The 26,911-nt window shown below is 36.2% G+C and overlaps 3 protein-coding genes and 1 long non-coding RNA gene across 6 annotated transcripts in view; 2 read left to right on the plus strand and 2 right to left on the minus strand.

The window, feature by feature from the left end:
- Positions 1–8,786, plus strand: part of LOC149481360 (calpain-2 catalytic subunit-like) — a 28,116-nt gene extending 19,330 nt beyond the window's left edge. For all 3 annotated transcript variants that reach the window (XM_089705556.1, XM_089705558.1, XM_089705557.1), the window contains exons 11-18: positions 183–338; positions 469–626; positions 701–773; positions 2,113–2,166; positions 2,247–2,420; positions 6,333–6,540; positions 6,783–6,838; positions 7,375–8,786. In XM_089705556.1, coding sequence (XP_089561682.1) covers positions 183–338; positions 469–626; positions 701–773; positions 2,113–2,166; positions 2,247–2,420; positions 6,333–6,540; positions 6,783–6,838; positions 7,375–7,401 — 906 coding nt within the window. In that variant the 3' untranslated portion in view covers positions 7,402–8,786. The remainder of the gene's footprint in view (positions 1–182; positions 339–468; positions 627–700; positions 774–2,112; positions 2,167–2,246; positions 2,421–6,332; positions 6,541–6,782; positions 6,839–7,374) is intronic.
- Positions 2,410–11,814, minus strand: LOC149481361 (uncharacterized). Its single transcript, XR_016316896.1, has 2 exons — positions 11,240–11,814; positions 2,410–5,113 (listed from the first exon to the last, which is right to left on the minus strand). It is a non-coding gene; the product is annotated as an uncharacterized LOC149481361 (long non-coding RNA).
- A 4,080-nt stretch (positions 11,815–15,894) lies between these two features.
- On the minus strand, positions 15,895–18,185 carry LOC149481362 (uncharacterized). The gene has a single exon (XM_089706022.1). The coding sequence runs from the start codon at positions 17,968–17,970 to the stop codon at positions 16,525–16,527; it is 1,446 nt and encodes a 481-aa protein (XP_089562148.1). The 5' UTR covers positions 17,971–18,185; the 3' UTR covers positions 15,895–16,524.
- A 79-nt stretch (positions 18,186–18,264) lies between these two features.
- LOC149481363 (microsomal triglyceride transfer protein large subunit-like) lies at positions 18,265–19,834 on the plus strand. Its single transcript, XM_089706120.1, has 5 exons — positions 18,265–18,398; positions 18,538–18,745; positions 18,840–19,037; positions 19,109–19,207; positions 19,538–19,834. The coding sequence occupies exons 1-5, from the start codon at positions 18,292–18,294 to the stop codon at positions 19,832–19,834; spliced, it is 909 nt and encodes a 302-aa protein (XP_089562246.1). The 5' UTR covers positions 18,265–18,291.
- Positions 19,835–26,911: the final 7,077 nt, after the last annotated feature.

Below are 26,911 nucleotides of genomic sequence, written 5' to 3' on the forward strand. Positions count from 1 at the left end.
GAAGAACCGGCTAGAAACTCCATACTTGCTAAGACAGTTGCTCTTTTAAAGTCATGTCAATATTACAACTTAATTTTACATTGTATTATTGACATGATTTAATAAAATAAAAATTGTTAGTAACCGGTAGTTAATTGTATGAATTGTGATGAATTGGCGCACGATTGCGTGTGCGTGCGCAGGTGCCGCGCGCGGAGGGCAAGTGCCACGTGGTGGTGTCGGTGACGCAGCAGTACGCGGTGGGCGCGCGCCGCTCGCGCCTGCACGCCATCGGCTTCGCGGTGTACGAGCTGCCGCCCGCCTCGCCGCCGCGCCGCCCCGCGCCCTTCTCCGACCTGGTCCGAGATCTTTTATTATTGTGCTCCACTTATATTATGGAACTAAATAAAAAACAAAAACAAAATGCAATCCTATATTTTTATTTAGTAAAGCAATAAAGTTTTAAAGCACGTACTGTGCGGGTCGCAGCGCGCGCTGGACGTGACGCACTGCTGCGCGGCGCGCGAGGTGGCCACGTTCTTCACGCTGCCGGCGGGCCAGTACCTCGTGGTGCCGCACACGCGCCGCCCGCACACCGCCGCCGCCTTCCTGCTGCGCATCCTCACCGACCTCCCCGCGGACGTCTGGTGAGTCGCCCCTCGCCGCCCTGACGCGCCCGCCCTGACGCTCACCCGCTAACGCCCTAATGTCGACGTTGCAGGGAGGTGAACGACGATAACGCGATCGTCCGCGACGTAGCCGCCGAGTTCGAGCAGGAGGGTTGGCCGGTGCCGGTGAGATTTGCCGACCCACTTCTCGAATAATTCATTCTTCTACTAGTCCATTGAAATGTTACATTTTTTAGGCCTAACCTTGCGTTTTTTAGAGGACGCAATTTTGTTTTTTTTGATATGTAAGGGGGGTCAGTGTGAAGCTAAAACCAAATTTGTGGGGTCGCCACCCTTGTCCCACGGCCGCCATATTGAAAATAGCGGTTGAAATGGTTTTTACGATATATCTCTTAAACTATTTATCTGATAAAAAAATATCGTTAACATTAGTTGTTGCAAATTAAATTCTCTACAACTTTGGTGCAGTAACTTTTCGTCGTAGAACTATAAATAAACATGTTATAAGCGAAAATGTTCAGAAATTAGAGATATTTATATTTTTCAATAAAACTTTTTTTGTCATTTTACGAAGAAATGATATCAGACCATTTTTGTAGATTGTTTTTTGAGGAACAACTTTTATGTACAACATTTTTTCATTACGTCAATAACTAAGGTTTTACAGCGCTCTGAAGTGAGTACTTTTTTTCAGTACTCTTAACTATACATATAATATTGGCTATTGGCTCTTTTCCCATACTCCAGAACAATGGAAGCAAACTGCAGAAAATTTCAGCCCTGCTTTTCGACGTAAAAAAAATACGCGCTTCCAGACCTCTACCTCCTGGGTGGTAACGAATCAATAATTAATCATTAATAATATTGCAAAAATATTATTAAAAACATTATAATAACAAAAATAAAATAATTACTGATGACAAATTATTATAAGCACACACATAATATATGTATACTGTATAGCTGTTAAGAGTACTGAAAAATAGTACTTACTCACTTCGGAGCGCTGTAAAACCGTAGCTATTGACTTAATGAAAAAATGTTGTATTGCAAAGTTGTTCCTCGAAAAACAATCTACAAAAATGGTCTGATATCATTTCTTCGTAAAATGATGAAAAAAAAAGTTTTATTGAAAAATATAAATATCTCTAATTTCTGAACATTTTCGCTTATAACTTTTTTATTTATAGTTCTACGACAAAAAGTTACGGATTAAAGTTGTAAAGAATTTAATTTGCAACAAATAATGTTCACAATTTTTTTTTTATCAAATAAATAGTTTAAGAGATATATCGTAAAAACCATATCAACCGCTATTTTCAAGATGGCGGCCGTGGGACAAGGATGGCGACCCCACAAACTTGGTGATAGCTTCACACTGACCCCCCTACACATCAAAAAAATAAAATTGCGTCCTCTAAAAAATGCAACCCCAAATGTAACTTTTCAATGGACTATACGAATACATCGTTCATCACAGAATAAAATATGTGTATGTTTGCAGGCCGACATGCAAGCCATCGTGAACAAGTTGATGAAAAAGCAGGAAACGGAAGAGGTGAGTCGAGACTCGTGAGAGGAGCGCGCCGTGGAGGTGTTCAGTGAGTAGCGACAGTGACGCGTGTGGCGTGTGCGCAGGTGGAGGGCGAGGCGCTGCGAGCGGCGCTGCGCGGCGCGTGGCGGCGCGTGCTGCCGGCGCCGCCGTCGCTCGAGCTGTGCCGCGCGCTGCTCACGCTGCGCGACCCCGCCGTGTGCGGCCGCGTGCCCGCGCGACGCCTGCCGCCGCTGCTGGCGCTGCTCGCCTTTTGGAAGGTTCCGCACGACCCACTCTTATATTCGATTAGTTATTATTGTTTTATAAGAACACAGCAGTCATACATGATTTGATATAACAAAGTTCTAAAATTAACTATGACCACACAACATGTTCTATTATTAAAAAGAAAAACAACATATAAAAAAGAAAACGAGCCTCACGCAAATGAACTAACTACTAATCTTAACCTTAAAATAATAAATAAAGCCCACATTTCATTACAAACTTAGAAAACTAAATAATTTAAATTATACATTAGCTACATAAAATGATATTTCTTAATTGATGTCTATAACTATTACAAGAACATTGAAAAATATCTATGTCTAATAATTCATCATTATAAAATTTGGCTGCTCTTTTTAAAAAGGCATTCTTGGCGTAATTTGTGTTACAGGGAGTGACCTCAAATGTGTATATCTGCAACGTGAGGAAATTCTGGGAACTCTTAATTTTACTTTTTCTAATAGCAAGCCTGAATCAGTTATGCAATGCATCCATACTATTAATATTATAAATGCGAAAGTAACTCTGTCTGTCTGTCTGTTACTCAATCACGCCTAAACTACTGAACCAATTTGCATGTGGTATGGAGATATTTTGATACCCGAGAAAGGACATAGGCTACCTTTTATTGCGAAATATGTGCCACGGGCGAAGCCGGGGCGGACCTCTAGCATAATATTATAAAAGCGAAAGTGTGTTTATTCGTTTCAGGGCCGATTTTTCAATGCTTAGGTAAAACTTATCCATCCAATAAAGTATTACGCGTTAATATTAAAATGTCACGTAAACTGTCAAATACGGGCAATTAAAATACGTAATATAGTTTTATACATTATTCGACGAATAAGTTTTATCCAAGCATTGAAAAATCGGCCCTTAATGTGACATGGCCATGGGTAACTTTTGACAGCGGTGAAACGACTCATACTAATGCGAATTTAACATCAGGGGAATCCGCGGGCAAAGAAAAATATATGAATATTATTTTTAATAAAAATGTTGATGATGATATTGTTCATGAACGCCCAACGACCAGGCGAATTTATACGTTCGCTAGCTATGCAGATACTGAGCCATCTGCGCACGCGCGGCCTGTGGATAGAGAGCATAGCGTACGGGATGTGGGTGGCAATAGGTGGGTGGTTTACTTTAATCAGTCGTCAAAATTTCCAATTTTGGGAAGAAGAGAAAAATGATTTAAACAATAGTTAGGGAAATTTCGATTGAAAGAAAAATTACGATAAGTCAGGAAAAATTTCTATAAGTCAGGAAAATTTCCATAAGTCGGGAAAATTTCTATAAGCTGGAAAATTTCGATAAGAAAGGAAAACGTCTATACGTCATGAAAATTTATATAGATAAGGAAAATTTGTATAAGTCAGGAAAATGTTTATAAGTCAGGAAAATTTCTATACTTGAGGAAAATTTCTCTTTGCCGCAAAATTATATAGATAAGGAAAATTTGTATAAGTCAGGAACATGTTTATAAGCCAGGAAAATTTCCATGAGAAGGGAAAAATTCTATAAGCCACGAACATTTCTATGCGTGAGGAAAATTTCTCTTTGCCGCAAAATTATGTAGATAAGGAAAAATTGTACAAGTCAGGAAAATGTTTATAAGCCAGGAATATTTCTATACGCCAGGAAAATTTATATACGTCGGGAAAATTTCTATAAGCCAGGAAAATTTCCAAAAGAAAGGAAAATGTAAGACAGGAAAATTTCCATAAGTCGGGAAAATTTCAATAAGCTGGAAAATTTCCATAAGAAAGGAAAATTTCTATATGTCAGGAAAATTTCTATATATCAGGAAAATTTCTATAAACAAGGAAAATTTCTATACGTGAGGAAAATTTCTCTTTGCTGCAAAATTATATAGATAAGGAAAATTTGTATAAGTCAGGAAAATGTTTATAAGCCAGGAAAATTTCCATGAGAAGGGAAAAATTCTATAAGCCAGGAAAATTTCTATACGTGAGGAAAATTTCTCTTTGCCGCAAAATTATGTAGATAAGGAAAAATTGTATAAGTCAGGAAAATGTTTATAAACCAGGAAAATTTCTGTACGCCAGGAAAATTTCTATAAGCCAGGAAAATTTCCAAAAGAAAGGAAAATGTAAGACTGGAAAATTTTCATAAGTCCGGAAAATTTCTATACGTCGGAAAAATTTATATACGTCTGGAAAATTTCTGTACGCCAGGAACATTTCTATACGTCGGGAAAATTTCTATAAGCCAGCATTCTAATATAAGCCAGGAAAATTTCCAAAATAAAGGAAAATGTAAGACAGGAAAATTTCCAAAGTCTGGAAAATTTCTATACGTCAGAAAAATTTATATACGTCTGGAAAATTTCTATACGTCAGGAAAATTTCTATACGTCGGGAAAATTTCTTTGCCGCAAAATTATGTATGTCGGAGAAAGGTGTAGAATGTGAATCTATTTTCAAGCTGTGGGCGTTGCGTTGGGTAATCGAGCAAAGAAACACCATACGTGAAGTGCCGTCCCGAGGGCGAGTCTTCACAGGCTAGACCCGGTACAAGCATGAAGTAAGCCGCCAACTTCACTGTGCTGCCACCTCACGGAACTCGTGCTTCGAGTCGTTTTACATCCGCGCTATTGACCGTCTCCGCCACGGCCATCCTGATTCCTGCGCTGAACACGTCCTCGTGTATGTGTGTGCTGTAACATAGAAAACATCTCGCATAGTACATGCTCTTCGGCCACTCCTGACAATTTTTTACAATTAAACTCTGATATTTAATTTTTAGGCTTTTAAACCACAAACTAAAAAAAAACTAACTCCTTGAGATTACATCTATCAAAACCTTTGAAATTCATATCGCATACCATCGTCCTGTTAAGCTTTGAAAAGAAGTAAAAATAATTTGGAAAATCCAAAAGTGCACGCCTCATAATTTTTTTTTTAATAAATATTTATTAATTATTATTTTTGTTTATTTAATAACAATTAAACCACATCGAATCAGACCCTGAAAAATGAAAGGGTTCTATTCCTGAGCATACTCAAGCGTAAGAGAAAAAAAAAGACTCGATTAGTAAAGTATTTCGGTCGCTATCGTGTTAACAAGAAAAAGGATCCGCACATACAGACGGACGGACAACACGGACGTCCAAGACAGAACTTTTTTAAACTGTTTTTTAACTAGTTTAAATAACAAAAATGACATCAAAAATATCATGAACGTTAAAAATAGTGTTTTTTCTTAATATGTGTGTGTATGTATTATCTTACAAGTGCAATGTATGATACATAAAGACATTTTAAGTTTGAAAAATCAGATGTTTTGCGCGAAGTGACAGTAGTACCCACCTCAACGCTTCGCTTATGAGGCGTGCAATAAGTACAGTCTATCAAAAATATAGCCGTTTTCGACATTCGCAGGGGACACATAAGGAATCAATATCTTCAGGATATTTCTTGTGAACATAGAATCATGAAATTTGTACAAGTAACGTCCTATAGCAAAGATAAAGAATAAAATCTCATAAAACAGCTTGGCTTCTATTAGAAATATACGATTGAAGCCAGCGGAGAAGGTTACCGTGTATACCAAACTTGGATAATTTCATTATGAGTGTGGAGTGATTAATTTATCGAAAGCTTTTGAAAAGTCAGTATACACGGCGTCCACCTGCAGGCCGGCATCAAGAGCATTCAAAATAAAGTCCGTATATAGCACAAGATTAGTCTCTACGCTCCGCCTCCGGAAGAAACCATGTTGATGCTGTGAAATATGTCGAGATGTTATCTGTTTTAATTGGTTTGTGACTATCTTTTCGAAAATGTTTCCTAATACGCATAATTTAAACAGTACCGCTCGAACAAGTTACAGTAGCTCGGTTCCGCGGCTCTGACCGTGTGCTTGTGCGTGTGCAGCAAGGCGTGGAGGCGGCGAGCGGGGGCGCGCGGCGCGGCTGCGGCGCGCGGCGCGTGTCGGCGTACCGGCTGCGCGCGCTGCTGTGGGCGTGCGGCCTCAGCGTCTCCAACAAAGTGCTGGAGTGCCTCGTGCTGCGATTCGCGCGCGGCGCCGCGCTATCGCCCGCCGCCTGCTTGCTGGCCCTCGCTCGCCTGCACCTGGCGCATGGTACGTCAACAATATGTACTCACTATTAAATAGTTCGAGACCCATATGCCATTCGGTTCTGAGATAAATCGTTAGTAAAAATACCTACGTAAGAAATATTATTGATTATGCGTGGAGTATTCGGTCTCTATGCTACGCCCTTTTATTTTATTTTTATATAGTTACGTTCATATATGCAAAACAGGCGCCATACAATTTTTGACGATAATCTTTACATATTTGTTTTAATCGTGTCGTTTCAGAGAGGTATCGCAGCCTGGATGCAAAACTGAAATCGAATCCTCTCTCGCTGGAAGAGGTGAGCTAATGGCTACTTACTTTTTACTGACACGTCTTCCCTACCTACAGTAGTTTTAATATTGCCAGACTCTAATTATTAAGAGCAACTCATTAAACCGTTTAGCGAATTTCCCAAATAAAAACCTTTCATTGATACATTACATGCATGATATAAATATTATGTAAATTAATGTAGAAACGCTTTACTTAATACTTACTTTAATAATTAAATATCATAATTGACTAGCTGTCCTCTGCGGTTTTACCCGCATTGCTCCGCTCCTGTTGGTCTTAATTTTTCAAATCGGACCAGTAATTCTCGAGATTAGCGCGTTCAAACAAACAAACAAACCCACACTCACAAAGCTTTATAATATTAGTATAGACTATAGATTAAAAGTTAAAATAAAATCATTGCACAAAGGCTTAAAGGTCTGCCGAATATCCGGTACCCTACACTGTTGTTCGTTTATAATATTGAATCTCTAAATACATAATATTATGTACCTCTTATTTTGGTTGTTTCAATGGGTGTTTAAATTTTGTTTGTTTCAGATGATCTTGATGACTATCTACTCGTAACGATGCGATGTTACTTCTTATTCGCCGACTAAAAGAATTGAACGCGGAGGCAATGTTAGCTTCTTGTGCAGTGCGCCCGCGCCCCGCGCCCTGCGCTCTATGTGTGCGCACACTTGTAGAGCCCATGTGCACACTGCACTGGTGCTGGGGGCCCGCAGGCTTTACCACGGGCGTTTAATGTGTAGTTGTAACAGACGGTGCTATAGTAATTATATAAAAATATTATTTAGATTGTTTTGCAATGTCAAAAATTGAATGAAACATATTATATACAGGGTGTAATCGTTAAGTGTGCACAAGCGATTATTCCGTAACTATTGCAGATATCAAAAAACTTTTAAATACTGACATCGAAAGCCCCTTTACCTAATGAGTAAAATGACAACAATAACTTTTTTAAACGGGAAATATCCAAAAATTTTACACCAAACACTCCTATACATTTAGTATGTGACATGTCACATGACTATCCTAAACATGTAATATGAAAAATTTTAGTTCTTGTTTGAAATTGTGTTTAAATTACTTCGCAAATTTTAATAAAAAATCATTTAGAAACTGTAAACAGAGCTCGATGTTGAATACAATGGTATTCCAAAACGAGGACGTCACTTCGAACATTTGCTTTGAGCACAAAATGTATGGAAAATTCAATGTATGGGAGATCTTTTTTAGATATTTCCCGTTTTATTTTTTAAAAGTTATTATTATCATTTTACTCATTAGGCAAAGGGCTTTCGATATTAGTATAAAGTTTTTTGATATCTGCAATAGTTACGGAAAAATCGCCTGTGCACACTTAACGATTACACCCTGTATATGTATAAGAATGAATGATTGTAATGTTGTCTATTATGTATTTAACAAATAATGTACTTGCTTAATTTATGTAAGTATGTGTTGTAGATATACATTTGTAAATTAACCTAAAAAAAATAATACTAAAAATGGTTTCACAAAATCGTTAATAATCTTTGTAGGTACTTCTAGAAGTACGTTGATTTAAACTATTTGGTGAAATTATTTATTTTTTCTAACTAAGTAGTTAATGTCGCGACCAAAGATTTACGACTGTACCGAATAATAAATTAGTACAAACGTGGCGAGAGCAGTGGTGCGGTTCCTGCGTAGTGCGTACGTCCGCGTCGCTCGAAGCCTCGAACCAATGAGGAATATCTTGGAATACCTAACTACCATTTCTGTTACGAAATTGGTCAATATACCTAACTCATTGGGTCGTGGGTCACACGTCCTGTTACCTATTTATTGTTGAAATATAGATCTAAATATTTAAATCTAAATTTAATCTGATACTTTTTAGTGCAATTATTAAATTATAATATTATTTGTTGTTATCGTTTTGAATAAAATTATTTTTTACGAAATTGATGCATTATTTGAAGCGCCGAAACAGGTGAAATGCCTATTGCCTAAATAGGGACTCAACGTATATGTATTCCCTGTGCGTATTCCAATAGATATTAAATAAATATCAAACAAAAAGTAATAATTATTACAGGTGATAAGTGATCCCTTGACTTTTAGAAATCTTTGTCGAATAGTTTGTGCAGAATCTCATCACACAAGTAGGTATTTTTCGATTGTTTTTGCTTACGCACACGAGACGAGAGTTGACAAGATGGGACCGAGTACAACGACGCTTCCGGAGCAACCACAGAACATAATATATATTACTAGCGGTCCGCCCCGGCTTCGCCCGTGGTACATATGAAAAATAGATGTTGGCCGATTCTCAGACTTACCCGATATGCACAGAAAATTTCATGAGAATCGGTCCACCCGTTTCGGAGGAGTATGCAGACTAACATTGTGACACGAGAATTTTATCTATAAGATATACTCAGGGGAGGCAGCAACTGACTAAAATCGGGCTATTTGACCCGAATTTATGGTGCCAATTAGTGAGCGCGTACATAACTCATCTACGCCCTGTCACCTACTTATATTATATTTTTTTCGTTGCGGGTTGTTAGGAAATTAATTCTTTTTTTTGTTCTGATATACGGAACGGACAACTGAGTGTTTATTGTTCACGTTCGATTGAATGTCCGCATTGAATGCCTTAGAAATGAATCTGAATTGTTATCGATGTCGATATCAAACCGGAAATTAACTGCATTGTACAAATTAATGTGCTTTCTTTGATAATGTTAATTCGTAAATTGCAAATCCTTAAAGTAAGATGTTTTTTTTAAATAGGTAACTTAAATTATGGACTAACTAAAGTAACTAATAAGTGAAATGCTATAGTAGAGCCATTTTAATAGGCAACATTTGACAGTTCAACAAAATTCAACAATGTAACCTAGTAACGACGACAAAGAATAACATGATATTTCGTTTTGTTAGAACTGCACATTTGCTTAACTTTTTTCAAATACGATTACATATTTATAATAATAATGACCGATACAAGTAATTTTAAGATTTCATATTACTGATAAACCATTCTAAACATAATAAACAATTTCTGAATTAAAGAACTGACGTCGCTACAATTTTGTGTCAATAAACTTTTTTTCTTTTTAAATACCAGAGACGTTACTCTAAAAATCGAAATCTGACATCTAGAATCGAATGCATTGATTACTTGTGAATAAAAATCATCATAAATTAATAAATGTGTTTCAAGTTCGATTGACAAATGTTTCAAGTCAGTATCGATTAATTCACTTTAATCGATGTTTTTAAGCAGGTTACCTCTCTTCGAAGATAAAATTGATAGACGTCAAATGTTGCCTATTAAATTGGCTCGACTATAGTTCTAGTAATAGGTATCACACCGCACACGCCCTACTAATAATTTATCAATGCGTAACTAAGGTGAGCTAAAATATGTAATGGAATAAGATTTAGCTTAGTTATTACAAAACCGTAAAGTAATATCGCACAATCTAATCTAATAATAAGTTGAGTTAAAATATTATGTAGGTAATGCAATAAGATTTAACTAAGTAAGTATACACTGGTTTTGTAGGTGTCAACTTGCAACAAAATTTGTTCAGCGCTACTATGTAACATTTTGAAATCATCATTATCATCGGTAGGTACAGCCTGTAAATCAAGTACGCTCTTTTTGTGCAGCATTTTGCCAAGGCTGTCTCCATTTATCTCAATTAATTTTTAGAGAAATATTGTATGTAATGTTCTTGGCAATAAATTACTTTTCTTTCTTTCTTTCAAATTAGTTAACACATTTTGTCGACCTACTTTCTTTATTTTACTGCACACTCAAAGTGAAATGTTATCTACTGACCGACTTGGTATGAGAGTGAAGGATAGTTGCACGACACGTCGCTCTGGTTCCAGTCCTGTCCGACTAGGGTCCTTACTCCTTCCGGCCTCCTCAACTCAAGCGACAGCCCAAGCCGAGGTTCGAGATCCCCGTCAAGGGGGGACACCCTTGCGCATGTCGCTACCAGGCTGAACCTTCAGTTCACCCACGCGTCCGCGTAAAAATGTAGAAGCCCTTCTGGCTAACATTGAGAGACACCACACAAAAAAAAAAACAAAAAAAAATCTGGTTCCAGTGATGATAGGCTCGAAGGCAGGGTAATCGAGCAGAGAAACACCAAACATTTAATAACCGTTACGGTACACATTAAAATTAAACACTGGCAGGGCAATTAGTAGGTGAAAACCGCAAAATGGACTGTTATCTATGAGCTATAGCCTATAATTGAAAATATTGAAGTATTTTCGCCAATGACTAATACTAAAATACTTTAGTAAAAAATTTAGTCTCACTTTAGTAGACGCGGCATACGCCAACATCTGACATCATTGCACTAAAAAACTGCGTAATATTAATACATACCTACTTACTAACGCATTATCATCAATACAGTTGTTCTCTCTTTCACTCTCACGCACGAGACAATACATGTCTCACTCATGTACTTCGTAATAACAACTGCCGATTAAAATATAAAAAGAACGTCCAGCCACGACGCTGAATGGTGCGTGACTGTGAGTGAAACTCGGGCACTTTGCTGAGTTTTTTCTTGCCAAAATATAGAGCGGGTAACGTATCTAGCTTTTTTATGTATCATAGTATTTTCGCAATGAAATTTCTAATATGTAAGTATTACAGAACGTATGTGTGATGGGATGACTGTTTCCAAAACACGATTGAAAAAATTTTGCTCGATAAAAAAATCCTGAAGTTACCTCTAAAATATAATATAAATCCTCATTCCAACCGTATTTTACGATAATAATTCGTATAAAATCACAAATACATAGGTATTTAGTATTTACCTTCTCGATTTCGTGACTGTTTTAGATTTAGAAAATACTAAATATTTTCATTCACTTTTTGGTAAAAATGTGAATAGTGCTTACGATTTTTAGTTTCGAGCACGTTGAGTCTCAACGGTTGAGACCATACTAAACGCGGACCCTCTCACCTCAGGCGCGAATAGCTGAAGTTTCGCTGACCGCGTTTCGTTAAGGGGTTAACAGTTCCACTCCAAGGAGTGGAAGCTCCGAAGTCTTCCGTGTTCGAATGCGAAGTTCTGTCCTGTCCCACTCCCGAGGGCGCGCCTTGAGCTTTCACCGGCTAGACCAACAAGCAATCACAACAAGCAATAAGTGGCAAATGAGTGGCCTGTGGCAATAACTATAAGCATGAAGTAAGCCGCCAACGTAGACAGTTGGTTTCTCTGTCTTCGGCCGCCAACTTCACTGTTGTGACGGTGCTGCCACGAGCCCTGTGCACGAGTCACCACACGGAACTCGTCGTAGAACTCGTGCAAGTTCGAGTCGTTTTACATCTGTACTATTGACCGTCGTCCGTCTCCGACATCTTAAAATATAAATTGGAATTTGGAACGTAGCATAACAAGAAAGTACTATCAATCCAATGATATGAATATATACACTTAATTGCTCCGAGCAACCACAGAAGACGTTGAATAATATTTTAAAGATGCGTTCACGAATTCTAAAAACATGTTTTCAACCATTTTTCAACCGACTTGGATTTTTTTCAGATGCCTTTAAAATTTAATTGTTATAGAAAACAACACAATAAAAAATAGTCTTACCTAATTTTAAAATACTTTTTATTCTTATACACTTCTTTTTCGTTCGATATGGCCATTGTTCTTTCATAAACAGTTTTTGAAATTGTATATTGTATGAAGATTGTATGGTACTTTGTGCTCCCATTAAAATATAAATAAAATATACAGATTTATGCTACTTAATATCTGATCTCTAAGTATGAGGATGTCGTTTTTTTTTTTTTCTTCGTTATGGCAAGAAGATAACCATTTGCCAGTGTCAAGTTAAAGGTAGGGAAACCATATACGGGAAAATAGGGTAGGACGATAGCAAGATGATCAAAAGAGTTTAGGAAAAAAAAAATTAATACATACTTACATTATGATAATACTTATTTACATAACATAAATAGATTAAATGGAAATTAATTAACATTACAATTTGATATTATTGCTACATAAAAAATTAGATATATTACTCAGATATTTTTTAGGGTACATAAATAGATAGGACATACGAGTAGGAAGAGGAACATTTGAGGATATTAAGGAATTATAAAAGGAAGAATGGTCGTATAGAGAGCAAGAGAAAAATATGTGGTCTATATTTCCCTCGCCCTCTCCACACTCACAAACTTCAGTATTTAACACACCAATTCTGGCTAAATGACTAGGTATACACATATGTCCAATTCTCATGCGACTTATTGAAGATATAACTAATTTATTGGCTTCAACACCAACAAACCAAGGCTTTATTGGTATTGTCGGTTGGATTCTATAATAATTCCTTCCCTTACATTGCCCAGTATCTGACCAAACCGTATTCCACGTTTCAAAGAGATATCGCTTCGGTAAGTTTAGCAGGTCATGAGAATAGTTCATGTATGGAAACATATCTCCACACTGCACCGCATCCTTGGCCAAGCTATCAGCCCTATCATTTCCTTGGATTCCACGATGGCTCGGGAACCAAGCAAAAGTTACCAGGTAACCCAGATTAATGCATTCATGTAACTTATTTTTGATTTGAAAAATAACAGGGTAAAATGGTTTATTGTAAAAAGAATATTTATCTAAGCATTGCAGAGAACTCATTGAATCAGAAAAAATTACAGATTTAGGTAGTTTCATTAATTTAATATATTCTAATGCTTTTAGGAGCCCAAAGCACTCTCCAGTAAAGACTGAAGACTCCGGCGGTAGCTTGATCTTTTGTGTAATCTTATATTGAACGTGAAATATACCAACTCCAACACAACTATCATTTGATGATTTAGATGCATCAGTGAAAATATGATGCCAATTACGCCACTCCCTATCGACATTAAACCTAAAGTTTGCATTTGAATCCGTATCATTCTTATTGATTCCAATATTGTATTTTATAATTGGTTTGATCAAAAGGCACTTAAAGTTATATGCATACAGCGGTAAAACTGGCGACTGAAAAATACTTGTTGACATTGAAATGAATTTACGGTAACTTATAACTAAACAAGGTATTGACTTATTTTTCCAGAAAGAAGACGTACTTATCCGATCGTTTAACATTTTTAATTTGTCTATTAATGGATGGTTGGAGAATTGTACTATACGGAACAAAAACCTATCAGATAAATATTGCCTTCTGATTTTCAGTGGAGGATCTCCACATTCAACCTGAAGGGCATTAATAGGGCTCGATTTCATTGCACCTAATACGATTCGCAGAGCCTTAGCTTGGATTTGATCTAATTTTTTAAGTGCCGTTACGTTACCGCTTTCTAACAAGAACGTTCCGTAGTCCAGAATACTACGAATCAAAGCATTATACACCAATTTCATACAAAAAGGGTGGGCACCCCACCAAACTCCGGAAAGACACCTTAACAAGTTTAATATATTTTCACATTTTGAGCATATATACTCGACGTGATAAGTACCAGCCATTTTGCTATCTAATAACACGCCCAAAAATTTTGTATGATTTTGGAGTGGTATCCGTTTCCCATTAAAACTAATATAAACCCTAGGAACTATCCGCAATCTCGTAAAAACTACAGCGACACTTTTGTCTACAGAAACATCTAATCCATTTTTATCTAGCCAAGACTTAAGCTCGACCAGACCTTTATTTAAAAAATTACAAGCTGAATCTAAACTAAAATCTATAGTGTATAATACAACATCATCAGCATACTGAAGAATGTTAATGCTATTATTAAATGAATCAGCTAAATCGTACGTATAAATATTATATAATAGAGGGCTTAAGACCGACCCTTGAGGAAGACCCTTACTCGTGGTACGTTGAAAATGGACGGATTCATCAATATTTAAAACAATATATCTCTCCTCTAATAAAGAAATAATAAAATTAATTAAAACGTCTGGAATACCAAGTCTGATAAGTTTCTGTTGTAGGATGGTGATAACCACATTGTCATATGCTGAGCGAATATCAACAAACGCAGCAACGACATGTTGATTATCCGAAAAAGCAATATTGATATCTGAAGTAAGTATGGAGATGTTGTCAATGGCGCTTTTCGCCTTACGGAATCCGAATTGGCTATTCGATAAAAAATTGTTATGTTCCAAATACCACTCCAGTCGATTTTTTATTAAATGCTCTGAAATTTTGCAAAGGACAGACGATAAAGCCACTGGTCTATATGATGATACCTCACTCGAAGATTTATTTGGTTTCAAAATAGGTATAATTTCTTGAGATTTCCAAGACCGTGGAATTTTCCCAGAAATCATAATTAAATTTATGAGGTCCAGATAATATTTAAGACTAATTTCTGATAGGTGAGATAAAAAGGAATACGGGATCCCGTCCATACCCGGCGCGGAATCTTTAACACTTGAAAGAACTCCTTTGAGTTCCTCTAAGAGAAATGGAGATCCTATTACAGAGCTATAATTGTGGTCTGAAGGGGAGACAATAGGTAAGGGTTTTTCAATATACTCTGGGGCCGTAGATGGAGCTAGATTATCCATAAATTTATGAGCTAAATCCTTAGAAATTACAGATGTTTGTTCTCTGAAAGCAGATCGGAAACGTCTAATATTTTTCCACACTTCACTTGGACAAGTCTCGGGGGATAATGATGAACAAAAAGATTTCCAACCTTCTTGTTTTTTCTTCTTAAGAAGTGATCGAGTAAAGTTAATAGCTTCAGAGAGGTTATCAAAATTAATACCGGACATGTCATCTGCATAAATTCTTTCCATACGCTTCCTTTCTTTGACTGCATCACTACATTCATTATCCCACCACGGTGGGGAAGGAATTTTCAAACTTTTAGTAGATTTATGTCGGAAAGTTTCATCGGCAACTTCAATCAATATTTTAGCAAGATGTTCAGAGCACGTCTCTTCATTACCTGCATGACTTTCAGGAAGATTTATAATACGTAAATCAACCTTTTCTCTAAACTTATCCCAATTGGCATTGTTCAAGCGGTACCTCAACCTTGGCTTTCTTGTTGTGTTATTAGTATTTCCTATAGGAACTGACATTAATAGAGGGAAGTGATCACTGCCGAATGAAGATGCTAAAGGACGCCATGATATGGATGAAGCTAATCCTGGCGAGCAAAGAGAAAGATCTACCGCACTCAGATTTTCATTCATTCGCGTACGTCGTGTTGGTTCACCTGTGTTAAGTATACATAAATTATGCATGTCCATAATATCTAAAAGTTGCTCACCACTACTAGTAGTAATACCACTTCCCCAATATTGGTGTTGGGAATTAAAATCACCAAGCAGTAATAAAGGAGTAGAAATTGATGTTAATAGATTTTGTAAATAATTAAACGTTGATTCTGAATTATACGATATATAAATTGAAATGATTGAAATATTTTTAAAACTAATGCCAACACTATTTACATATTTATTATTGTGCGCTGGTAATATTAGCCGTTTAAATTGTATAGACTTTTTGATGAGTATGGCAGCACCACCATACCCATCAATTCTGTCATCACGAATACAAACATAACCTGGAATTCTAAAATTGAGATTTGGTTTTAGCCAAGTCTCGTTAAGAGCGATTATAATAGGATCATGCTTATTTATAATATGAATTAAATCCGATTTCTTAGGAATTATGCTCCTGCAGTTCCACTGTATTATTTTGGAATCCATTATTATTACTTATGCTATCAATTAACTTATACAAAGTGGCAACGTTGGACGGTTTTAAAGTTTTATTTTTTAATAAAGTGTTTATTAAAGAAGTTATAATATCCATAATCTGAGATGTTTCGGTTTCATTATGGACCACTTGATATCCGCAGCCATTTTCAGGCGTAGGAATCTGAGCTTGTCTAATAATATCATTATGAGCAACTTTGTCATAACCCTTTATAGACTTAGGAGGCAATTTAGGTTTTAAATGAAAAGTTTTTTTGTATGAAGAATTTGTATTATTAACACTTATTCTGTTTGGGGTTGAATTAGAAGAGGGTGCCATCAATACCTCGCCATATGATTTTGTAATTTGTGGGTAAAATTTGCTTGCCTCACCATAAGAAATATTTTTTTGAGCCATACATATTTTGATATCTTTTTGCCGTTTATACTCAGGACAGATTTTGTTAGAAGCATAATGGAAACCAGAACATAATAAGCATGACGCACAATCTTCTTCTACCGTACAAGTGTCGCCTGTGTGGTCTTGACCACACTTGTAACACCTAGGTTTGGATCGGCATATATTTTTAGTGTGACCGTATCTACAACATTGATAACATTGGACAGTAGGGAAAATATATAAGTTTACTGGCAAAGAGTTATAACAAACATAGACACGCTCAGGGAGAACTTGTCCGTCAAATGTTATAACGACTGATTGTGTAGGTTTCCAAGAAATAGTACCATTAACATTAACTTTATAATTTATCCTTCGGACCTTAATTATTTTACCACAACCTACTGGGGTGGACACATATTCTTTTACTTCCTCGGGGGACCACTCGGATGGAATGCCTTTAACAATACCAATTCTGGTAATATTGAATGATGGAATTTTTGCACTAAGATTAAAGCTACTCAAATTTTTATTTTTGACGAACTCATTAGCATCCTGTGCTGTTGTGAAAGCAACAATGCAACGGTTTCTGCCTATTTTTTTAATGCTACCAGACACAATGTTTTTTATGTTATTGTTCTTTAAAAACCTTCCAAAAGTAATGGGATGCAGAGTAGAGCCATCGCCGGGTGATCTTTCAGTTCTCTGTACATGAACAATATAAGGGAAGGAATCTGAAGGTACATATTCACACCGACTATCTTGTAAAGCAACAGAGTCATGTAATTTAGAATTATCATTAGATCTATTTAGCTTATCACCAACATCAATATTTTCAGTGATCATTGATTCATTTGAATCTTTTGCATGCTTTCTATAGCGTCGTTTCTTTGGAGTACTCTCCAAATTCTGATCTAAGCATGTATTTGTAACAATTGGGATTGTTATGTAACTAGCTACCTCAGGACCGGGGGTAACCAGTCCCGGGGGAATAGGATCCGGAGGATCGTTCATAGAACAATCAGACCGAACCTTACCTCACGAAATTTAACTTTTTACATACTATAAATTAAATATATACAAAAACTTACCTAAATAAACACTAACTATACACAATTAATAAAATATATACAATTATAAACTATATATACAAAACCAAACTCCACTGATCATATAAAAATTAATTATTTTAACTCAGCCAAGAAAAATTACACCCGCTTCATTCGAAGTTTCCCGCGCTTTTCTGAGGATGTCGTTGTCACCTGTGTTGTCACCACAGAGCAAGTAATATAGTAGTTGTCACTTCGTTGTCAACTCATTTTTCATTCATGTCAAATGTCATCAAAACAATATAATTATTTATTTAGTAACGTCACTCGTCAAATCACAAATGTCACTTGTCAGTTCTCAGCCGGCAAGCGGCGCAAGCGCAGCTTCACTCGGTATTTGTATAAATGGGTTAATTAAAGAGTAATCGAAATTATTCATTACTTTAAATTTTAATTACGGTTAATAAATTAGTTTAATGATGAGGTCAGGAGTCTCACTACTTTGTTTTCTATATGTGGTGTGCGTGTATAGATTCCACGTAAAGGGTTCAGTGACTCGCGAGGACTATGGGGAAGTGAAGCTTTTCCAGAGTGCGGACACGTACGACGTGGAGACCACCGTGATGCTCAACGAAGTGTCTCGCGCTGACAAGGAGGTGGCCTATAAAATAAAAGCGACCCTATCCGTGGAACCGGTCTGGAAAGATTCTCAAGACTCAGAAATATTGTTAAAGTTTGAGGTGTGCTTCATGAGCTTATTGTGATTGTAGTTTGTTTGCTACAATATCTGGTTTCTTTACAGTTAAAACGTTGGATAATGCCTTTGATTTGCAGCTGAAGTCTCCCCATCTGCTGTCGAGGGGCAAGCATGTAAATGCAGATTTCTTGCCTCATAAATCTATCTGGGACTCTTACCCGCTCTCTACGTTTTATGCACTTTGGAATAAGGGCATCATAGAAACACCTTATTTGGACCTCAACGAGCTGACGGACATTGTTAACTTTAAAAGATCCCTTATCAGTTTATTTCAGGTTTGTGTGTTACATTATTTTATTGAGTGCATGAAAGACAGAATATAGGATAACCAATTTAATATTTCTAGTTTCAAGTACTCGATGGAGAAAGAAATGAAACAGACATCTCCGGAACCTGCCAAGTGCTCTATGAGAGTCTCTCCGCTCATGTGATCAGGAAGATTAAGGTTAGACGCTACTCTGGAATGCCAATTTCATGCAGTGTGATTATACTTTTTAAATGAAATTAGATTTTTAGATTTGTTAAATAAAATTTTGATAAGTTATACCTATAGTTAATTAAATTAAAATAACTTCAATTCAATATTTTTCCAGAATCCATGTTATACATAATGATAATAATGAGCCAAAAGAGCCAAAAGGATCTATAATGCATTTAGAAAAGCTTAAAATGTTTCATCACCAAAAATGATACACAAGATTATAAGTATCAATTTTGTAGTGGTATACAAGCTAGATTTTTAGATAAGTTTGTGCACGGTCGTGGGTGTCGACAGCGCGGGTGCGAGGACTGGGCCGGGGCCGGAGCGACGCGGCGCCTGACGCGCTACACGCTGGACGCGTTGGGGCTGCGCGAGCTGCACGCCGAGGAGGTGCACGCGGCGGGCGGGCTGAAGGCGCGCGCGTGGAGCCGCCTGCAGCGCGCGCGCTCGCGGCCCGCCGCGCCCGCCGCCGGGCCTGCCGCCCGCCCCGCGCCGCCCGCGCCGCTCGCGCCCGCGCCGCTGCCGCCGCCGCCGCTCGACCCGCTGTGGCCCGCTGACGAACCGTTGGTATGCGTTTGCCGCCGCGTCTGACTAAATCTCAAACGAAATTTAAATAATATAAATTATTTATTCAAAATACTGATAACTGTCGACGAATCATCGTGCGTTGGTAAATTTCCAAGTTGCGAGGGACACTTTTATACTGATCATTTTATTTTTACGAAGCGATAATTAATAATGAAATTGTTCTGAACTTGTAAAATTATGATAAAGAGGTCACGAGGGCAGCCCGACGATGATAAGCTTTGCTCGCCGTCACTGTTGGTGATATAATTATCTATCATTACAAATTAACTACAGTTTGTAGGATGGAACTTCGTTCAGGATTAAAAGTGCTTATCAAAATGTAATCACTATTCCAATTCCATGTGTAAACATTAATAACCATTATCTATACATCTATACAAATATTATAAAGAGGAAAGGTTTGATTTTTTGTTTGTTTGTTTGTTTGTATGAATTGAATAGGCTCCGAAACTACTTGGCAGATTTGAAAAATTCTTTCACTGTTGGAAAGCTACATCATTTCTGAGTGACATAGGCTAGGTTTTATCCCGGAAATCCCACGGGAACGGGAACTATGCGGGTTTTTTTTGAAAGCTAGTAAATTATATATACATAACTTGAAAAAACGTGACGTTTCTTATTTGTTTCATATTCTACATTAATATTTTATACACACATATTAGTCACGATGATAAAAACAAATGTTTTAAGATCGTTACTCCCGCTCAACGCGTACCAGCCACATACATGCCACAGAGCAAGTAATATAGGCAGTACCGGCCCGTTACTGAGCGCCAGCACAGTATTACGATAATATATATTGTATTACTGTGGCGCGAGTTCATTTGGAAGCCGTATTTAGAGCAATTTTAAATAATTCGTTGTAAGAAAAAATACATATTACACATTTACTAATGTAGACACAAAAAAAATAAAAAATACCACGCATTTTAAAACAAAAATCACGCGGAACTATTTCGAATAACTACCAAAAGATGCGTGTTTGAGTGCATTGTTTTTGAATGAACTATATTTGTGTATTTTATTCAGCCAAGAATTAGTAAATTAATGTAACGTAAAAACAGACGGGAGTCTAATTATTTTATCTGGCGTCTGCGTAAAGCTTCGACCATGAAGTCCAAAAACGGCCTGTGAAAAAAACCTTTATAATGGGCAAACTATACACAAAATTTAGAACGTTTTTCAGCAAAGAAACAAACAAATTATGAAGTGGCAAATAATAATAACCTACATATTATAAATGCGAAAGTTTGTGAGGATGTGTGTGTGTGTGTGTGTGTTTGTTACTCTTTCACGCAAATACTACTGAACCGATTACAATTAAATTTAGCACACATATAGAGGGTAGGTACTTGGATTAACACATTGACAACGGACCACTTTGGTCACGACACCTGGTGTTCAAAAAAAGAACTAGTTTTAGTGTGCACTTAAGTACACAATTAGTATATTACCGAATCTATTAAAAATATTTTTTTTTTAAATTAATAAAAATTCTTTAAAATTTCGTACTAAAAATAAAAGTAGAGTTTATTGTGCGGTAAACGGTTGTGGTAGTAAATCTCATACGAATTTAGAAGTTAGTTTTCATGCTATAGCCAAGAGTCAGTATAGAGGAGAGGAGAAGAGAGGTTTTCACCCATCACCACACTCAAACTGCGATTTTTCATGGAGGGTCAATAATGGTATGGGGAGGTACAAGTTCCGATGCTCGCACGGAGTTAGTTATCGTAGATAATGCCTTAAATTTGATCTGGTACATTGAGGAAATTCTCCAGGAACATGTTCAGCCTTATTACAGGTTTATCAGTGAAGAAAATTTGCTACTAATACACTATAACGCATGTCCGCGTGTCGTACGATGCGTATAAGAGTACCTTCAAGAGGTTATTATTGAAAAATTGGAGTGGCCAGCTCGTAGCCCGGATCTTAATCCAATAGAACACATATGGGACATGCTTAAAAGAAACATAAAGTTCGATTCCAACCCAGCACCAATGTTAGATGAGCTTAGAAATACAGCTTTGGCCGTTTGGTACACTATAGCCTCAAGTGGACATCAAAAATGTCTTCTAGAGTATGCCAGACTGGATGCAAATAGTGTTTAAGGAAAGAGAAGAAACACCCTATATTAAAAGGTTCAATTTTTTTTTATGGAAACGTTCTTTCTAATTTTTGTGCATTTTTTAAGAAATCATTTAAATTTCACAGGAAAAGCGTAAATTCTTTTTTAATTCATATCTACGCGGTAGTACTTCTCATAAACTTCCAATTATTACTAAAAGTTAGTAAAAACATTAAAGTAACTAGTTTTGATTAAATTTTTATTGAATTTTGTAGTAGAAAAGAAATAGTGTTATTTTACCCAAAAATTTGCAGTGGCCAAGATTCCGTGCCGGTGAGTGTAATTTAAAAAATTGTTTTTCAGGTGTTATTACTAAAAAGATGACTTTAAAAAAAAACATGTGTTCCATCGTGTAATCTACCAAGCTCTGCTATAGAATCAAATAAAGCTAAAAAAAATATAGAGGCACGACATCAGCGTCTAGTAAATCGGAGTTTAAAGAAGGATACTGTGAAAAAACATAATGATATTAATGAGGATTCATTAATCCATTCATGATCCCACAAATTGAAAAAAATCATTTATAGAAAACATAAATAATTAAAATTGATAACACTAATTCAATGTAAACTTATGGTAAATTCTTTTGTTGCACACAATGCGTAGCCATGTTTTTTAAGCCCCGCCCACTGGTCCGTTGTCAATAGGATAGGTTTTATCACGGAAATCCCACGGGAACGGGAACTATGCGGATTTTCCTTTGAAAACGCGGGCGAAGCTGCGGGCGGAATGCTAGTATAATTAATATAATTACTAAAAACTTAATAAGTCTTTTTTTCTTACTTCTGAAATCAGCATTTCCGGCTTTAATCAGATTCTAGGGCATGAACGCTCTTAAGCGGTGATTCAAAAATGATTTAAAAATTATATGCCCACGCCCACAGCCATGTTGTAATTTATTTGGTTTGGACAATGCATTCATTCGCAGTACGGCTTAGATAAAAAAATTATTATCAAAATCGGTTCACCGTTCACCAAGTCGGAATCACAAAAAAATACAGTCCAACTGAGAACCCCCTCGTCTATTTGAATTTATATTTCGTATATCACATAGGTAATAACTCGGTATTTAAAGACGTTAAATGGTAAGCCGGTCGGTCACCGGACGCTATATACGGCAGACCACGTCCTAAATATTTTTGTAGGTGTAGTAATAATTTTAACGGTCGTCAGCTACATATATACAGGGTGTAATCGTTAAAGTGTGCACAGGCGATTTTTCCGTAAGTATTACAGATAACAAAAAACTTTAAACTGATATCTAAAGTACTTAACCTAATGAGTAAAATGGCCGTAATAAATTTTTAAAAATAAATCGAGAAATATCAAAAAAAATATCTTTAAACCCTCCCATACATTAAGTATGAAATATGAATATCCCATATACATTTAATATGAAAGATTTTAGCTTTCTTTTTCTTTTTTTGTTTTCTGATAAATCTGTGCCTCCAGTGAATAAGGGAGTAAGACGAGTTATTCCCTTTGGTTTTTATTGCACCATTGGATTCAGCTCGTCAAAATACACAACATATCAAAAGGTCATATCTCTAGCTGCGTCCTAACCCATTTTTTCGAATGACCCAAACGGTATAAGTAGGGTGTGATTAACGGTATAAGTTACCTTATCCATCATTTTAGGCAATCGCAAAGGAACTATTCGTCTCGAGTCAAAAGTACCCACGAACACAAAGACGTATGTGTAGTTATACTTTTTGAATAAGGACTTAATTCATTTTGTTCCATCAGTCCTAACACTATTTTAGTATAAACGCATTTGTGTCATTTTTCTAACATGAGCATAAAGGAACAACTCTTTTAGTGTCATTGGTTCAAGTGACGACATGAGACAGTTTGGCATTAATGCCGTGTTGCTATTGGTCTATTAATTGAATACTGCACGGAAACAACACACACTATTCCTTATTATTTTTAAATCGTTTTATCAATAAATCTGCAACAACAAATCTTTATATTTTTTAAAAAAGGTATTTATCAGTTAACTTGGGATACTAATATATTTCTATGGAAATTAACTATTTTTTGCAATAGATATTAAAAATACAGTTAACACATTAAGTGCATTTAATGATATTATACTCTTTGTTTATATAAATACAGAACGATAATTGAATCATCTAAAAAAAGCCAACAAAAATGTTAAACTTATATTTTCTTCTTATAATTGGGTAAGTTTTTAAAAAATAACTCGTTTTTAATCTTTTTTCAAATAAATTATCTAACTACAATAATCAAGACAATCTTTGGTCCTGCATTTTCGTAAAAATTTTATGGATACTCTGGTACCACATATTTTGAAAAAATTGGGCTATTGTCACGTAGAGTCTCTTCAAAGTGCGTGCCACAAGTCGTATTTGCATCCAAGGCACCTTCAAATTTGTGCTTAATTTTTTCATAAAATCTTTGCGGTATTTTCTTTATTTATCTACATTATTTTGATATTATATGATATAGAAATTGTTAAAATTCTATATCATGCCGTAAAATATCGCCACTGACCACCTATAACTTTTCCTGTATTAACTGAACATACAGGAATATGGTTTTCGGGCTTCTCTTATCTCTTTATAGTGCTTGTATCCTCAATGTATACCACCATGACATTGTGGCGTTGCCACTTTTATTATCTATATTTTATTATCTGTGGCGTTCCGAAACGGAACGCACTTGATCGAATTTTAAATTAATTCGACGATTCATTTTCACTAGGACAATAGCTGTTAATACGCAAAACGCAATACGCAGTTGATACGTAATTAATACCAATACTCAATGATTGTCTCCTGCTAACCTGTACAGACTAGACTCATTGTGGTGACTGGTGAAACATTGTATAGCATTAACAACATAGTACTGTATTATTGAAAGATCGATTAAAGGTTTATTTTACAATCTACGACTTTCATTATATATAGTATAAATGTAACATCTAAAAATACCATGTTTAACGTAAATAAAGAATTATGAATTATGAATTATGAATTATACATGGGTAACAAAACCCCATAACATATATTCGGTTTAACTCCGGACAACATCTTCAGCCACCCAAGCCCTTTTCTTGAAGTCCAAATCCAGCAGAGGACAATAATCGTCATTTACTAAAATTGAAGGTTTTTCGTCCTAGTATAAAAGTTGTCTGGATCCCATTTTATACTCAATCTATAGTATAATACTATAGATATCATGTGAAACGTGACTTGGAAAAAAATTATTCAAATAAATCACAAAATAAAAATTTGAAACAATTTTAAAAGTTACGAAAAGCCCTTTCACACACAATTATACGTCAAAATGACGCACAACATCCTCTTTACAACCAAATGGCGGAATTTACCTGGATGAGCCAACTATGTACTGCTAGGTCTCGACGGCTAATAAGTTGGTTCTGGATTTTGCAGCGATTCGATGGTAAATAATAAATATAGAAGAGTTCATGCGTCAAATTTACGTAGATTGGACTTCTAGGGTTAAATGCATAAATACCTAAATGTTGTTTTGTTTTTATTATCTAATAACGATAAAAAAAACCCGTTGATTTCATTCGTTTTTCAAGCTCCGTGCATAGTTTTTCCACTAAACTGCCTCAATTGAGTCATAAAGTACACAAATTTCAAGCATAATAAGTCACATCATTTCTATAAAACCAAAACTGGCAATAATATAAGTCGTGTTGTGCGATTATGAACATAGTGCATAAGGGCATAAGTCGTTATATTGCAAAGAGTAAAAAAAAAATTAGAAAGAAAGAAAGAAAGAAAGAAAATACATTTAATCACAAATACTTAATTACAATTTTTCACTTATAACTAAATACACTTTTGAGAACAATACACATTAATAAATTTTAAACCTTAAAATACAATAAATATATTCAAATATTAGTCGGTATTCGTGATTAGGTGGACTACTCAGCATTTGCCTCTCCGTGCTAGAGGAGAGGCGCCGGTTTTCAGTAGTCCCCTCGACTTGCTACGCTTGGAGCACCAGAACGATCTTTTGTGATGTAAAATAAAAAGCTGATAAAATAAATATTTCAAATTTAAAAAAATAGGAGAATATAAATATATTGAAGTGTTTAAATAAAATTGTCAATACATAATATAAACTTACTTGTACATACTTGTTATTTAAATATAAAGGGTTAAGGAATAGATGTAATGAAGTAATTTATACGTATAGATAAGTATAAGAGTGAATATATACATAATAAAATAAAATAGATACGGCTATACATTCAACGCTACTAGGGCTGGTTAAGAAATTCAGCAAGTATAACTTTTTTGTACTGATGTTTAAAACTGTGCAGTGTTTTGCAATTTCTTATTGGCGGAGGTAAGTTATTCCAGCACCTAGTAGCGCTGTACGTAAAGCTTCCCCTGAAAGCCGCTGTATAGTTTCTGGGGGTTGAAAGCTTATACATGGACGCCCGTGTATCATACATGCGATTGCCATCATCCATCCATGTGAGTTTACTGTAGAGGTAGGCGGGTGCCTTGGTCATGACCACGTTGAATAGTAGGGAGGCTAGGTGCAGTCGCCTACGACTCTCCATATTTAAAACTTTGTTGGACTTTAGGATGGGTGATATATGGGTCCGAGCTGGTATGTCCCAACAAAAACGAGCGCAGGCGTTTTGTATTCGCTGTATGGAGTTTTTAGTGCGTACCAGCAATCTAGGACCATACATCACATCGGCATAGTTGAATTTTGATAGTATGAGTGATTCACAAAGCTTTAAACGTAGGTCTGTGTTCAAATATGACCTAATATTATACAACACTTTCAGGCGGTAAAAGCAGTTTGAAATTATTGAATTAATATGTTTTTCGAATCTAAGTTGTTCGTCGAATATGACCCCTAAGTTACGAGCCTCACGTACACGCTCGATGACAGTGCCTTGAATGTTAAGTACAGGATTTTGCTGCTCGACACTT

This window comes from Colias philodice, chromosome 17, assembly GCF_061535455.1.
Source record: "Colias philodice isolate Cphi_HAF_F1 chromosome 17, ilColPhil1 Martin Lab GWU primary, whole genome shotgun sequence".
NCBI classification, from domain to species: domain Eukaryota; kingdom Metazoa; phylum Arthropoda; class Insecta; order Lepidoptera; family Pieridae; genus Colias; species Colias philodice.

Coding starts and splice junctions, on each gene's coding strand:
- LOC149481363 (XM_089706120.1), top strand. CDS start 18,292: ATGTCATCAAAACAATATAATTATTTATTTAGTAACGTCACTCGTCAA. Junction 18,746..18,839: donor AAATATTGTTAAAGTTTGAG/GTGTGCTTCATG, acceptor TTTGATTTGCAG/CTGAAGTCTCCCCATCTGCT. Junction 19,038..19,108: donor CCCTTATCAGTTTATTTCAG/GTTTGTGTGTTA, acceptor TAATATTTCTAG/TTTCAAGTACTCGATGGAGA.
- LOC149481362 (XM_089706022.1), bottom strand. CDS start 17,970: ATGAACGATCCTCCGGATCCTATTCCCCCGGGACTGGTTACCCCCGGT.